Source organism: Zootoca vivipara, chromosome Z2, assembly GCF_965207765.1.
Source record: "Zootoca vivipara chromosome Z2, rZooViv2.hap1.1, whole genome shotgun sequence".
Lineage (NCBI taxonomy): Eukaryota > Metazoa > Chordata > Lepidosauria > Squamata > Lacertidae > Zootoca > Zootoca vivipara.
Genome location: NC_142585.1, coordinates 41,789,321 through 41,805,825, shown reverse-complemented (window position 1 = coordinate 41,805,825; position 16,505 = coordinate 41,789,321). Strand labels below are relative to the sequence as shown.

Genomic DNA, 16,505 nt, shown 5'->3' with positions numbered 1-16,505 from the left:
TGGGACCCAGTTGTACCGGCACTTAAAAAAAAAAAGACACCCCCTGAAAATAAGCCACCGTGTGTTTTTTTGAGGAAAAAAAGTTGTAAGACGGTGTCTTCAAAAAGGGGAAACACGGTAGTAGTTGTTTAAAGCCTTATCCTCCAGAAATTTGTCTAATCCTCTTTTAAAGCCATCCAAGTTGGTGGTTATCACTGCCTCCTGGGGAAGTGAGTTCCATAGTCTAACTATGTGGAGAACTTTCTTATGCATAGCTGCCAAGTTTTCCCTTTTCTCGCGAGGAAGCCTATTCAGCATAAGGGAAAAATCCCTTTAAAAAAGGGATAACTTGGCAGCTATGCTTATGTCCGCCCTGAATCCTCCAACATTCAGTTTCATTGGCTGTTCATGAATTTTAGCGTTACGAGAGAGGGACGAAAGCTCTTCTCTGTCCACTTTCTCCATGTCATACATAATTTTATAAACTTATTGTAAGGATCATGGGGTGGTTGCTCATGAGTAACCACGCAGGACTCCAACCCAGTTATTTACAGGTTTATTGTGCATACTATATACAGTGAAGAGCAAAGAGTTTCACTAGCAGAATCTCGGAGTGCCCCCTTCCAGTTTCTACCCCAGCATAAGAACCCCTAGCCTTCGCCTCCCCTCCTTGCGTTTCAGCCCCCTGCACAATTGGGTCGATGCATCTCTGAGCCCTCTTGGCTAAGGTAGTGCAAGGGCTCAGAGCCAACATCCTGGAGCCCTCCCTCCATGGTGCTGACCACCTCCCTCTCCTCCCCGCTGGAGGTTTGACTGCTCTCCCCTGGCTGGATGAGGGGGGGGGATCCCTGTAACCCGTTCTCCTGCCTCCCTCCTCCCACAGACCCTGTGGATGCCCCCTGACACTTATCATGTCACATCTTACACACCTTTTCTGTAAACAAAAAAGTCCCAAATGCTACTGCAACCTTTCCTCATAGGGGAGTTACTTCACCCCCTTGGTCATTTTCCAGCTCCTCTACAATACCCTTTTGGAGATGAGGTGGACAGAACTGTACATAGAGAGTTTTGTGTGTGTGTGTTTTGTTTTTTGACACAGTGCAAAGTTAAAACTATGGAATTTGTGCCTAAAAGAGGTAGTGCTGGTCACCAACTTGGATGGCTTCAAAAGAGGGATAGACATACATACACATGGAGGACAAGGCTTTTGGTGGTTCTGTTTTCCCTCTAGTGTTTGAGGCAGTCTGCCTTTGAATTCCTATCATTGGGAGAGAGCTGCTGTAGTCTGGTCCTGCCAGCAGGCTTCCCACTGTAGCATCTGGTCGGCCAGTGTGAGAACAGAATACAGTGGCACCTGGACTTACGAGTGCCTCAACTTCCGAAGGTTTCGACTTCTGAAGTCCACTAACCCGGAAGTATTTTCGCTGTGCTCGCGTTCTGCGCATACACAAAGTGCAAAACCGCGCTTTATGCGTGCGCAAAATGGACGCTTCGACTTACGAAGTCTTCAACTTCCGAAGAGCGCCGTGGAATGGATTGCCTTCGTAAGTTGAGGTACCACTGTACTGGGCTACATGGGCCTTTGGCCTGATCCAGCAGGGCTCTTCTTAAGTTCTTAGACTACAGGTGAGTGGGGTGGGGAAACTCTGTTCTTGAATGCTCCCCTACACAAATTACCAGTCTATGAGCGAGCTGCCCTGACTGCTCCGGGCATCATCTGGATGCCCTGCCTGCTGCTTGGATGACTTGCATTTGGCATGGTTCATAACTGCCTGCCTCTGGTGAGCCTGACCTCCACAAGTGTTTGCAGCACTATGTTGAAAAATATGAATCTTATTCAGATCACAAGATGGCTGTTGCACGTGGTTAGTAAGCCAATCAGCAAACAAGAGAGGGAAACAAGCAGTTCCCACCCCCACCCCCAGATGCTTGCAGAAGCAACAAACTGGAGCTCAGTACATTAGGAGTGCTCCAATGGTGAAATCTCAGCTGAATGAACTGAAATAGTGACCAGCTTCAGTTCTCCACTAGCAGCCTCTCCAGTCCTCCCTTTGCATGAGCCAGGAAGCTGTAGCAAAATGTAGCTTCCTGTTACATTTGTGGGACAGGAGCTGCCCTGTCCTCCTGGGCTAGACCCTGTCCAGTGCTCTGCTTTGTGATTTGTTCTGTGGAAGAATGGGTGGAAGAATGCTTCGGGGGAGGGTTGTTCTTTATCAACTTCAAGGCAGTCAGAACTACCACTGAAATCAACTGTAATTTTAAGAGCCTGTAGTTGAGCTTGCTTTCCCCCCTCCTCCCTCCCATTCCCCCCTTTTTTATTGTGTGTCATGTCTTTTTGGATTTGTGAGCCTGAGGTGAGTCCATCACCATCCATGTCTCTTGGTCCTACATACACAGATCCTCTTAGTGTCCCTATTTTCCAGGGGCAGTCCCTGATTTAGAGAAACCATCCTGGTTTCTGATTTGATCCCAGAATGTCCTGCTTTTGCTTAGGATGTTCCCGTTTTCATCAGATAAATGTTGGAGGGTATACATACATTGTGAGGCAGAACTTTGGGCCTCCCTCTTAAGAGCCCTCCCTCAAAAATACCCCTGGTCACAAGCTCCCAGTGCCTGTAAGCAGCTAAGTAGAACTGCTGTTAGCTACTAACTCTGGGAGGCAGCTCTCCATCTTGTGGAGGTGGGGTGGTTCTGGGGGTTCCCGGCTGTACCAAACCCTTTCTTGTACCACAGTTTAAATCATGATTTGGTTGCCCAGATGCAGCTGGCAGCTCCCGAACAAATTACAGTACAGTAATAGCAAGTGACTTTGGTAGTAAAACAAGAGATATTACTGGGTTCTTCCAACAAGCCTGTAGTTCCAACTCACCTCATCTCCTCTGTCTCCAGCAGGCCCCCAGTCTCCCCTAAATCCTTGTGGGCCCTGCAGGGAAATGGGAAAGGCAGAGACATATAACTAAGCACAGAAAGTTTGGGAACTAAGCTTGGTTCCAGGAGATACCATTGACAGGCCTGGCTCTTATTTCTTTTTGCAGGGTGCTGCTGCTGCTTGCTCATTTAACCTCTTCTTCTGGGTAAACTGCACACAGCAGGAGAGTCCAAGACAAGAGAATATGGAGGTAATGTCAAATTTCCACACTGGTCATTACATGCACACTGGAGAGGGGAGGTAAATAAGCAGTGGTTGCAAGCCAGGAACGTAGAGGCTCTGAGAATCATCAGTAGCCCTAGTGCAAGGTGGTAGATCTTGCTCCCAGATAACATCAACCTCCGATGGAAGCCCTGGCTGCTGAAAAATGATCCACTTGCAGATTTTATGTCAGGATGTTAGTGCCAGGGTAAACAAGGTACTAACTTATCTCCAACCTTCCTTCCAGTGTCAGCACTAAGCAAAGCCATTTTTAGTGCAGGGCTGGTGAAGGTTGACAGTGTTTTGTTAAATCTGGGCTCCTACCTGTTCACCTTGGGCACCAGGTTGTCCAGACTTTTGATCTGTGCCGGGAAGTCCATCTGAACCAGGAAACCCAGGACGACCTGGAAGGCCTGGTGGCCCTGGTTCACCCTTGAGAAAGAGGCAGCTTATCATTAAAACCATAATGAAGGGCGATATGCATGAATAAGTCCTACTTTGCACCCTCTAGTTCAGGAGTTGCCATTGGCAGGAGTTGCCAATGTGCCACCTGCCACACCTTTTGTTGTCTTCCCCTGATGCCCCCCCCCAAAGCCTCTGAGCTACTCCATTCACTGCATCCTTGGTCATGAGGTGTGGAGGGTAGTTAGCTTTTTTTCTCTCCATTGAAAAGAGAAAGAAATTGGGAAAATTGCACTCTTTCCCACTTCCTCTTTCAGCTCTATGTGCTTTTTTTGAGATTCAGGTTAACTCTACTGGATACAATTTTATTTGAAAAAGCAGCGTTCATGTGTGTGGGTGTGCATGCATCTTCGCTCTTTCTCTGGGGCAACTGATCCAGGGAAAGCAGGAGAGTAAGTGACTAGAGGGGGTGGTGCCCTGCACTATACTAGGAGATGGGAAACAGTGTGGGTCTTACCGGGTATCCAATCCATCCTTTTACACCCGACTCCCCTGGATGTCCAGGAGGTCCCTGCAGGTAAAAGCTCAACATAAATACAGCCATCGCAAAGGTAGAACCCTCTCCCCTCTCCCCTCACCCACTGCCCCCCAAAGCAAGGGTCACGATCTGTATTGGGGGAAGAATATATCCCAAAGATATTGGATATTCCAACTGCCATGATCCTGGTGTCAAGGTCCCCTTCTTCAGGAGATAAGGAGGAGAACTGCAGAGATGATCAGCCCCAGGCACATTTCTGCAAGATGAGTCTCCAACGCCAGTGCCTCTCTGACCTGACAACAGGGCTGTCTTACCCATAGGCGCTAGGGGTGTGGGGCACCTGGGAGCCAGGCTTTCAGGGGCACTAGGCGGAGAGTCCCAGGCCGAGATTTGGAGTCTGGGGATTGAGAAGAGCCAACAGCCACTGCCGAGTGGAGCAGAGCCCATTGGACCACCGCCGTTCTTCTGCTGTGGGCGAGTGAGGCGCTGAGGCAGCCAGCTGGCTCCACCCTCCTGCGCGCCTGGGATTGACAGGCCGTCGAGAGGCCTGCCCAGTGCACACTGTTCACATGAGGTACCCGGCTTCTTTCGGTCACTGCTGCTGCCGCCTCAGGCTCAACTGTTGTTGTGCTGGGCTCTGCTTGCCCCCCCCCAGGCGGCGCCACCTCGGGCTCCTCTGTTGTTGATGAGGCGGCCGGCCAGGCCAGCTCTGTCGTGCACACCTTTATGGCCCATCCAAAAGAAAGGTCAACAACTTTGGGGTGTCCCCCCGCTTTAAAAAGGTCAACAACTCTGGGCAACCTGGGGGAGGCACCCTGGCGCCACATATGCTTAAGATGACCCTGCCTGACAAAGTTAGACTGCTGACCTTCAAGTTAGAGGACTGCATCAAGGAAACCCCAGAGAATCCTAGCTCCGTCAGAGTAAATGACCTATGGAGCAGGACTGGGCCTTTTTATTTGAAGAGACATTTTCCAACAAAGGAGGAGCTAGCAGTTAGGATGCACTTGCTGTTCCCATACAGGGCTGAGTCTCGATCTAATTGCTGCTGAAGCAGTATCTGTCCTGGCTCCCACAGATCCTTGGCTCAATTGCATAGCTGCCAAGTCTCCCATATTCCCCGGGAAACCCCCATTTTTCCAGCTGTCCCCAGCCGAAAAAAATTGATTTTTTTTTTGTTTCCCCCCGGTTTATTCTGACGTGGCGGCCATTTTGGAACTGGGCGGAGCATGCTCAGAAGTGACTTTTGATGCTGCTGTGCCCAGTTCCAAAACCAGTGCGACTTCTGGTGCAGCGGCCATTTTGGAACTGGGCACAGCAGCATCAAAAGTCACTTCTGAGCATGCTCCGCCCAGTTCCAAAATAGGGGCAGTGCTAGTTCCGGTCCAGTCCCTTATTTTTCAGAGAGGAACTTGGCACATATGCAATTGTTATTAAGGTTTCATTCTAGAATTCACTGCTTCAGTTCTCAATATTTTTGGCATATGCTGTGACATTAAGTTTTAATTTTTTTTTCTTTGGGGGGGTTACATTGTTTTCGCCAGTGAATTTTTATGCACACTTCCCCCTACTATAAACATGTTTACACACATTGTTTGGTTGGAGAAATGCAAATTTCTAAGTGCATTTCAGTTCACATATAATTTTGAAATGTGCGAATTTAATATGAACCAAACGTAATTTATCTCCCACTGCTACTTACAGGCAATCCTGGCTTTCCTGGGTGACCAGGTAGTCCAGGAGGTCCAGGCTGGCTCTAGATGGTATTCAGTAAATAAAAAGAAGCACAGTTACCCACCAAACTGCTGAGAATGAACCTGGTGAAACTTGGAGCCCATTCACACACACACTACATTCAGACATTTATTTTCGCTCTTCTCTTCCTCCCCCGCCCACCACAACTCCACTTCAGGCAAGCGTGTGAACAAGAAACACAGAAAATCCCAAGTAAGCATGTTGTGATCTGGGGGCAGATGCGTCAGGGAATTTCCCTGTGGGTCAGGTAAAGGTAAAGGGACCCCTGACCATTAGGTCCAGTCGCAGACAACTCTGGAGTTGCAGCGCTCATCTTGCTTTATTGGCCGAGGGAGCCAGCATACAGCTTCCAGGTCATGTGGTCAGCATGACTAAGCCATTTCTGGTGAACCAGAGCAGCGCATAGAAACGCCGTTTACCTTTCCACCGGAGCAGTATCTATTGATCTACTTGCACTTTGACGTGCTTTCGAATTGCTAGGTTGGCAAGAGCAGGGACTAAGCAACGGGAGCTCACCCCGTCGCGGGGATTCGAACTGCCAACCTTCTGATCGGCAAGTAGTGACACCCAATTCCACATGCCACCTGGTGGCAAGAAGAGGGAGTTACAAGCCAGCTTAAAGGTAAAGGTAAAGGGACCCCTGACCATTAGGTCCAGTCGACGGACTCTGGGGTTGCGGTGCTCATCTCGCATTGTTGGCCGAGGGAGCCGGTGTACAGCTTCCAGGTCATGTGGCCAGCATGACAAAGCCGCTTCTGGCGAACTAGAGCAGCACACGGAAACACCGTTTAACTTCCCACTGTAGCGGTACCTATTTTATCCTATTGACCGGGGGTCAGAAAACTTTTTCCGCAGGGGGCTGGTCCACAGTCCCTCAGACTCTGTGGGGGGCTGGACTATATATTTTTTGGGAAATCCCCCCCCCCAACTCTCCCTTCCCTTCTCCACAGTCAACCACTCAAAATGGTGCTCAGCCAACCGTGGCTCAACAAAGCCCAGCCCCCTTCCTCCTCTAGGCAGGGTGGGGAGAAGCTAGGAGGAGGGAGGGAGAGAGGGAGGAGGCGCTGCCACAGTGTGTGGGGGGGGAGGGGAATGACGCAGCCAGAATTATCAGAATCCCCACGCTGATCCATGCGGTGATTCCCAGACCATCCGCAGGCTGGATCCAGAAGGCAATTGGGCTGGATCTGGCCCCCGGGCCTTAGTTTGCCAACCCATGCTAATGACACTGCAAATCAGGTGATGGCAGAGAGCCAATCCAGTGCTATGGCCTGCTGTAACATGAAATAGAATTGGAGCATTGCAGAGTTGGAACCTGGAAGAGTTCAGCACCATGCTTTAAAGCTCCAATATCTGCTGGGTTCCCTTTGTCTGAGCAGCTCATTGATGAGGGAGGTCATCTTTGTAGCTCAAAACTGGCTTTAAGTAAGAAGGTAGGCAGGTGGGGGAAGACTGAAAGCAAACTGAGCTTGGTGGAGCATCACCTCATCTGACCTAACAGAGCAGCAGCTGACACTTCTTGAGCAGTTTGGGACCAGGTTATCTGAAGGACTACCTGTACATGTAAGAGTCAGCCCAAACTTTAAGATCTGCACTGGAGGTTCCACCCTCTGGTCCAGTGAGTGGGACCAGTGATATTGTGGTGGTTACCAGGGACAATATCTTGTCTATGTTGGCGTCACACCTTTGAAACTCCCTTCCTAAGGAAATACAATGGCCTGTCATTGGTGATCTCCAAGGGGAGCTTAAAGCCATTTTGTTCTATTCTGTAAGCTGTATCATCTCAGAGTAGACTCTGAAACAAATGCACATAAGTAATGTCCATCAAATTCAGTTGGTCTCCTCTGAGAAGAACTAAGATTGGATACAGTCCTGTGTCTGCTGACTTTTAATTTGCTTTGTAGATATCTGCTGCTGCTCCTGCTGCTAAAACATTAGAGGGGTTAGTGGGGTATTGTGTCTTCATGTTGTGTATCTTAAATCTTTGCACACTTATGAGGGCAGTGTGCCTTGAAAGGTGAGCTAGACCCCTTATAACAAACACCCGGGGGGGGGGATACTTACTGGCCAGCCTGCACGAAGAAGCTGATAAAATGAGGTTTGCTAAAAAGAAAAAAGAAAAGAAAAGGTGAGGGAGGGAGGGTGAGCGACAAGGTAACAGAAACACACCGCTAATTTTGTTTTCCAAGAAAAATAAGCTAATAAGGTTTTTACAAGGTTAACATCCTCTAGAACTTTTAAACCAGAAAAGACAGATTTCTTTTGAAAGGGAAAGGAGCAAAAATGTTTGGTATTTTACTGAATTTCTGAGATCACAGAAATCGGAAACTTGATATGATTGCACATCATTCTAAATAGAGGAAGAGGGGAGAATTGAGGGAAACTGAGCTCAGAAATCTCTTCTAGGAAAATAACCAAAGATCTTTCAACATATGGAAATATTTCTAATAATAATAAAAAACACACAGAGAGCCATTCTTGGACAGTTGATAGATGAGTAAATTCAACTCAGGATCAAGAAGCAGCAGACCCCTTTGGCTCCTTTAAGGTTTATCCCAAATTGATTAATGTGAACAGAAACGGCAAAAAATAAAATTAAAAAACCCTGACAATCTGTCAGGAGGGCTGAGAGACTGGTGAACCATATCCTACCCACTTCCCCTGCCTTCTTCTTCCAGGCCACTTAAATATCTTTTTTCTCTCTCTGAAAACATTCATGTACATCTGGAGGAACTATAGATCTGGGAAATGTTTCATTCTAAAGCCATGAGGGTAGACCTATAGGGGGGGGGGCAGCAGGGGAAACAGTATCTTTCACTTGAACATTGAGATTCTATTTTCAACAACAACAAGAACAACAGAGGCAGGAGACAAGGGCTGAGGGATCTTCACTGTAAAGCAGATTTTTTGCATCGAAAGGCAATATGGAAAAACAAAGGGAGTGGCGGATTGCTTTCTTCATTTTAAGCAGAAAGGAATGCAAGGATGCAAGCCCTACTGGATCAGGCCCATTTTGTCCAGCATTCTGTTCTCACAGTGTCCAGTCCAGGAAAATCTGCAAACAAGACCAGAATGCAATAGCACTCTTCCCATCTGAGATTCCTAGCAACTGGTATCCAGAACCATTGCTGGCTGCATCAGTGGGGGGTAGAACACAGATATCAGGTTAAGTAGTCAATGAGAGCCTTCTCCATGTCTTTGCCCAACCCCTTTCCAAGCCACCCAAATTAGTGGCCACTGTTGCCTCTTGGGGTGAATTCCATAGTTTACAGGGTTGATCCCACCATGAGCCAGGCAGCCCAGGTGGTAGATAGAGGGAGTGGGTTGCTTGCAGTGCTTGCCAAGACTGATTGGCTGGACAGTCCCTGTCCCTGTCCATCAGCCCTGTTGCTGTTGCTGCCACCCCCTTTCTATACTTTTGAAGCTAATTTTAAATGCAACTATAGCAGCAGCACAGGCATTCTCTGGGTGAGTCTTCACTCAGACCCATACTGCAGCCACCTCCTCATTTCTACCTCAGAGTTCTAATCCAAGGCAGCCATGATAAAAGCTGAAACAGGGCAAGCTCTTAATTCTGGGCTTTAAAGCAGTATCATACTGCTTTAAAAGAGTCATGGATCCCCTCTCCCCAAATCATGGGAGCTGTAGTTTGTTGAGGGTGCTGCGAAAGAGACTTCTATTCCCGCCATAGAGCTGTGACCCAGAGTGGCTTTAACATTCAGTGCTTCTTCTTATGGAACACTGGGAAATGTACCTCTGTGAGGAAAATAGGGGTCTTCTAGCAGCTCTCCGCTCCCTCAACCAACTACAATTCCTGGTGTTCCTTGAGGGAAGCCATGACTTGTTTAAAGTGGAATGATACTGCTTTAAATGTATAGTGCATCTGGGGCCCTGGAGTAGTTAATCGTGCACACTTATGCTTCTGGCTATGCCCATTGCTGACACTTGACAGCCCCCCCCCCCACAAAGGGTCACCAACTCTTAACTTACAGTAAATGACAGCCAATCCTCCTTTGAGTTCCTCCAGAGAACAACCACTGGGACCCCGGGGACTCCGGGATGCCCTGGGTCACCAGTAGGACCTGTTCGTCCAATTCCACCAGGGTATCCCTAAAGAAAATAAAATTATGCCTTCTTTATTTTGGTTTTGGTAGAACAGCAGAGTTTTTGTTTGTTTCAATCTACCACATGTGAACATAAGAGCAGCCCTTCTGGACCAGGCCAAAGGCCCATCTAGTACAGCATCCTGTTCTCAGGATGCCCACAAACAGGACCTAAGCACAGTCGTGGCACTCTCCCTTCCTGGGACCCCCAGCAACTGGTATTGAGAGGCAAACTGCCTCCGACAATGGAGATAGAACATAGCCATCATGGCTACAAGCCACCCATCAACACAATGTTGTAGCACAGTATAGCACTGTTTGTGTATAGTTTACCATGTATCCTTATGTGGATTCACAGTGGTGTCAAAAGTAAGCAGGTGTTGCGGGTGGATAAGGATCAGGCCTGGTGTTAGCACCCAGCATCTGTCAGGCCTCTGGTCCCAAAGCCACGAGAGTCTATGAGTAGTAGCAGCTCATCTTGGCCCATCCTGAATCCAGCATCAGATTCCATACCTAGCTCCCCGCTCCAAACCCCAATGATATATCTTTGCTTATGGAGTCTTGAGGAATGGATTTCTGACTCCCTATAGACAGAGAAAATCCTGAAGAGCACCTGCAGACTAAGGGTTGTTACCAACTAAGTCATGTCCATATATTTCAATGGGGCTACTCTGAGTAGAACGAATATTGTATGCAGCCCCAAACATTATTGCTCAGGGGCCAATGGGTGCCTCAAAGGACATTGTGGTCCTGAAATCCTTGCTTTTGAACTCTGATCTAGCACCCTTGGTGCTCTCCAGGGTCCTGACCTTATCCCACTGCAAAGCTGGCTTAGGGAACCCATTTGTGCTGTCACTTCCTTGTGGTAACAGGGATGCCTCTGGATCAGGTCACCAGCATTGGGGGTTAATGGGGGATTGGCAGAGTTCAGTGACATTTTCCATAGGTCTTTGGTTTTGAGTTTATGAGCAGCAGGCAGCAATTTCTCGCAATGTCCCCAATGTAGCGTCACTCAAAGCAACAAAGCCTGCCAGAGGAATCTCTTTAGGACGTTTCAAGCCTTGACCACGCAGTTTCATGACATGAGACATTTCGGTTACTGCACAAACTATTTTCTTTCTTTCCACTCTCTCTCTCTCTCTCTCTCTCTCTCTCTCTCTCTCTCTCTCTCTCTCTCTCTCTCTCTCGGGATGTTTCATAGGGAGGCCTTGTGCCTTCTTCCGATGTGGCTAAGAAACAGCTTAGAGCAGAAGTGCACAAGCTAGCTCACTTCCCATGCTGGTGTGCTCTGTCCCTAAGGGGCCCACTGACTTCTCATGGCCCACACAAAAATGAGCTACTGAGCCACAGGGTGTGCACCCTTGCCCTAAAACTGTAGTTTTGTTGAACACCAATACGTGAGCTTTTCCTTCTCCATGCCTGGTATAAAAATGATGCCTGGCTTATAAGAAGGAAGGGAGAAACATTATAAGAAAAAACAAATAAAGTAAAGCCCTGATGGATCAAATCAAAGGCCCAGCTAATCTTACATCCTGTTCTAACCAGGTGTCCCAATGGGCTGCACTCTCTTGCCACTTGCAATCTCCTGCCACTTGCACTGTGTGCTTTCAAACTGCTAGGTTGGCAGGAGCAGGGACTGAGCAATGGGAGCTCACCCTGTCACAGGGATTTGAACCGCCGACCTTCTGATCAGCAAGCCCTAGGCTCTGTGGTTTAACCCACAGCGCCACCTGTGTCCCCCCATGAATTTGCTGAATTTGCTCTTTAACCTGGCTTTTGACTTGAGTTCTATTTTTCTTTTTTTAGTATCCAGCTTATTTCTGTGGTTCTCAGTTGTTTTGGGCTGATGTTAATACTGTATTAAAAACTTGCCCAGGGCCATTAGGGTGAAGGACAGACAATTATGAAGGAAGAGGAGGACAAGAGCTTAATTAATTAAGAGGCCCATTGGTAAAAGTTCTTATTGTGCAACTTTCAGATTAGGACATTGGACTGAACGATCTTCTGCAGGTTGCCAGGGAGGTTGCCAGCAGAGGTGGATTTATGGAAGCATGACCAGTTTGGGCACACTGGGCCCAGAGCCCTGAGGGCACTGCAACTATGATGCAGAAAGTAAGGCAAGAGACACTGGCTGTCAACAGGATTGAGAAAAAAAAATGCCTGGTGTATGACACAGAAAATAATTCTCTATAAAATGACTTTGTCTCCAGCCTCAATTTATGAGCTCAGAAGTTTTAATGGAGACGGCACACATGGTTGTAAATAAGAATTTAAAATAACTCATCTTTTTAATCTATACACTGACAGTGTTCACCTATTTTCAAGCACTTCCCAGTCATCTTACCTTCTCTCCCTTCGGTCCCATTGCTCCGCGTCTCCCTGGACAGCCCTGCAAAGCAACGCAGACACCACCAAGTTATTTAATGTGGGATTCAACGTTAAATGAGGAGATCAAACAGCTGAGTGGCAATCTACAGTCTTAAATGTCTTCTAGATTACTTTTGGGGGGGGAACCAAGATCATGGCCACTGGTCCCATCACCTCCTGGCAAATAGAAGGGGAAGAAATGGAGGCAGTGAGAGATTTTACTTTCTTGGGCTCCTTGATCACTGCAGATGGTGACAGCAGTCACAAAATTAAAAGACGCCTGCTTCTTGGGAGAAAAGCAATGACAAACCTAGACAGCATCTTAAAAAGCAGAGACATCACCTTGCCAACAAAGGTCCGTATAGTTAAAGCTATGGTTTTCCCAGTAGTGATGTATGGAAGTGAGAGCTGGACCATAAAGAAGGCTGATTGCCAAAGAATTGATGCTTTTGAATTATGGTGCTGGAGGAGACTCTTGAGAGTCCCATGGACTGCAAGAAGATCAAACCTATCCATTCTGAAGGAAATCGGCCCTGAGTGCTCACTGGAAGGACAGATCGTGAAGCTGAGGCTCCAATACTTTGGCCACCTCATGAGAAGAGAAGACTCCCTGGAAAAGACCCTGATGTTGGGAAAGATTGAGGGCACTAGGAGAAGGGGACGACAGAGGACGAGATGGTTGGACAGTGTTCTCGAAGCTACAAACATGAGTTTGACCAAACTGCGGGAGGCAGTGGAAGACAGGAGTGCCTGGCGTGCTCTGGTCCATGGGGTCACAAAGAGTCGGACACGACTAAACAACTAAACAACAACAACAGATTACTTCTTATTCATAAACCACACCAGGGGAGCTCCATTCACATCAATGGCCTTGAATGAGGGTGCACCACACGTCATCTTAAGCTGATCTGTGGGAAGGGACCACTCAGTGCTAGATGCTTTTCCAAAGCAGAGGCAAAAATGTAGTTCCAATAAACAGCAGGGAAAATCTCCAGTAATGTGCCAAAAATGGCTGGTTTTCCCTCAGTGGTGAAGGGAACCCAGCAGTGGAGCCTTATCCATTAGGGAAAACAGCACCCTGCCCCACTGATGTCAATTCACCTCACCCTTGACCACTCCCTGGTCCCCAGGCCACCTACTTGCCTTCCTACCTGTTCAAGGAGTGTCCCTGGCTTGCTTCCTCTCAGGGTTGCTCTTGCAGAACTCAGCAGGGAGAGGGGGAAACTAGAATTAGTTGGCTCTGCCTGTCACTGACTCTGGTTCTACCTCCTGTTGGGCTCCCTGCCTTCCATTTTATCAGACTCAATGAGCAACAACTCAGGAGCCAGAGAAACAGAAAACACAATGTACACGTTCAGACTTTGATAAAACTACTCCACAGTCAGACTGACACATTGACCAGGTATTCCTCCTTCACTTCTCCCAAGGCACTGTACTTGGCACCAAACAAAGAGCCGATAGCTCAACTTGACTTAGAAAGAAGAGCAACACTAGTTATTTTTTTCATGATACACCAGAAGTCCCAGAACTGAACATGAATGCATGTGCCAATATTAACATAGAGCCCAATCTGCATCTACTACTTACTGGCAAACCTGGCGGCCCAGGTAGCCCACAGGGTCCTGGTTTAAGGAGGATTTTTTGCTGCTCTATTAACTGCCAAGAGTGGGTAGGACCAAAGTTCTGAGTGGAAACCCCTTTCAACAGAGTCAAAATCCTTTGCCTATGGGCATGTCCCTTGACAATGCTAGGAGTCTTCAGTGATTTTGTGGCACCACTGGGTGCTGCAGAAACTCTGGAAGGGTGAAGTACAACTCCCTTATCCACAAAGATTGCACCCTTCACACTGGAGTTAGGAAGAAAGACTCTAGGTTTGTTTTCCGGCAATTCATTCCCATCCTCAGGGATTTTCAAGGGTGTGAGAGGGCTGTCAAGGTCTATGATGGTGGTTGAGAACTGCTCCCAAGACCCAATATCCCCCTTTGGCTTTCCTTTAGTGTTCTTATCCAGGGCTCTTGTGATACCCACTTTCTTGATACCCAGTTGACTTTCTTTGGAAGGGCTTTGAAAAAGGATACCATTGTCACTAATCACATGGAGATCCTGGAGCTCAAAAGAGGGCCATGAGTTACTGCTGGCAATGGAGCCATCCGTATTTCCTTTCTTCTCTGAGCCAAGCATTCTAGATCTGGTCATTTTCTTGTAAGTGGCGCTTGGGGGCTCTTCTCTGAAAGTGAGAATCCCTTCTTCTTCTTCTCCATCCTCCTTTGGTCTTTTGGAAGCCATGTCTGAAGCTGTAGGGCTTCTACTGGGGAATGTACTGGGGTTCTTCTGAAGATCCTTTTGTTCAGCCATAGGAGACTTCAAAGCCACATCTGAACCAGCAAGCTCTGAGCCCTATAAATAAGAGAGAAAACAGCATTCTAGTGATTCATGCTTGTGCAGACTAGAAAGGCAAAAAGGTGCATTTGTTGTTGTCACTTGTCCATAGATCAATAATAGAGCATGTACTATGTATGCAGGTAGACTGAGACTCACTCACTGGTCTACCCAGATAGGGCTGGAAAAAACTCTTGTATTAAACCCTATAGAGCAGGCTTCCTCAAACTCGACCCTCCAGATGTTTTTGGCCTACAACTCCAATGATCCCTAGCTAGCAGGACCAGTGGTCAGGGATGATGGGAAATGTAGTCTCAAAACAGCTGGAGGGCTGAGGTTGAGGAAGCCTGCTGTAGAGCAGTTGCAAGTCAGGGTCTGAACTGGAGGTGATGGACCAGGAGTGAGATTTTGAGGTCAAAGTAGGTAGCTTGATGAGTATGTCAATCAAGTGTGCCGTGGCTGTGAAAAGGGCAAATTTTATGCTGGGGATTTTTAGGAAAGGAATTGAAAATAAAACTGCCAATATCATAATACCAATATACAAATATATGGTGCATATGCATTTGGACTACTGAGTACAGTTCTGGTTGCCACATCTCCAAAAATATATTGCGGAGTTGAAAAAGGTTCAGAAAAGGGCCACCAAAATGATTGAGGGAATAGAGTGACTCCCATATGAAGAAAGGTTGCAGCATTTCGGACATTTTTTAGTTTAGAGAAAAGGTAAGTAGGAGGCAACTTGACAGAAATTCATAAAATTATGCACTGTATGGTGAAACTGGATTGGCAGCCTGCCTAACTTTTCAACAGGCACCAATACCACATTGGTCTAAATAGGAGAGGAGAAAGGCATTGGGGGGAGATCAAAACTGATAAATTTATGATGATTTGGTGTACTTTTATTCAATTTGTTAACAAAGGTGACTCAGTCTTCTCTTTCGATACCAGGGTCTGCTCTTCCCTACTCTCTCCACTGATGAACCCGCCACACCAGAGGCAACCTAAATTTTATTCTTTCATTTATTCTGCTATTGTAAAGAGCTGCACTGTTGTTCTAAATTGATTGTTCTGATTTTTTTAAAAAAATGACAATCACCAGCATTTTAGAGCAAGTTTCTCCGAATACACACATTTTTTTTGTTCGCAGTTTTGACTAATACACACATTCTTGTAAAGCAATTTCCCCTAATATAAACAACATTACTCTATGATATTTTCAGGGCTACATACATTCTGATGCACACTATTACCCTAATATATGCATTTTGTACACATCACTTGGATGGAAAAGCGCACTGCTAAATGTGGGGAAGTGCAAATCTGAAGGGGATAACTGAGTTTTGTTTCATGTATTGTTTTTAAAAGCACTAATTAGGTTGCTTCACCTTTATAGGTAGCCTGAATCAAATTTCTCCCCCACCTGTAGCTATAACAAATCTTTTGCAGCAACTGATCCACACTTTGTGTCTCTAAGGTAAAGAATTACAGTCAGTCAAAGGCTGCAGTACTGTGCATGCTTACCTCGGAGTCAATTGTTTTTAAGTGGGTTTTTACTTCAGACTAAAACATGCACAGAATGGGGCTGCAAATCTTTTCAACTGTTATTGAAAAAAGATATCATACCAAGCCAAATCCCCCCAAAAAAGCCTTTTTCTAATTTTAGAAACTGGCTCACAAAGCATTTGGAATGGGTGATTGCTCAAGCTGACTTAACCGTATCAAGTTTGCAAGAGGGAGACTGAGGGCAGGATGATTTTCTCTAAGTAATATGAATATGTGTACAATTAAAAGAGTGCAAATAGACACCACCACCCAATTTTTAAAAAAAAAAGTTCAAGAGGAGTTCATTTTC

The 16,505-nt window shown here is 46.9% G+C and overlaps 1 protein-coding gene across 1 annotated transcript in view; it reads right to left on the bottom strand.

The window, feature by feature from the left end:
- Positions 1–16,505, bottom strand: part of COL27A1 (collagen type XXVII alpha 1 chain) — a 111,137-nt gene that overhangs the window by 42,796 nt on the left and 51,836 nt on the right. Inside the window, exons 7-14 of the mRNA XM_088665002.1 lie at positions 13,862–14,671; positions 12,252–12,296; positions 9,795–9,914; positions 7,869–7,907; positions 5,752–5,805; positions 4,029–4,082; positions 3,434–3,541; positions 2,849–2,902 (exon numbers count right to left, since the gene is read on the bottom strand). Of these exons, the coding sequence (XP_088521128.1) occupies positions 2,849–2,902; positions 3,434–3,541; positions 4,029–4,082; positions 5,752–5,805; positions 7,869–7,907; positions 9,795–9,914; positions 12,252–12,296; positions 13,862–14,671 (1,284 nt within the window). The remainder of the gene's footprint in view (positions 1–2,848; positions 2,903–3,433; positions 3,542–4,028; positions 4,083–5,751; positions 5,806–7,868; positions 7,908–9,794; positions 9,915–12,251; positions 12,297–13,861; positions 14,672–16,505) is intronic.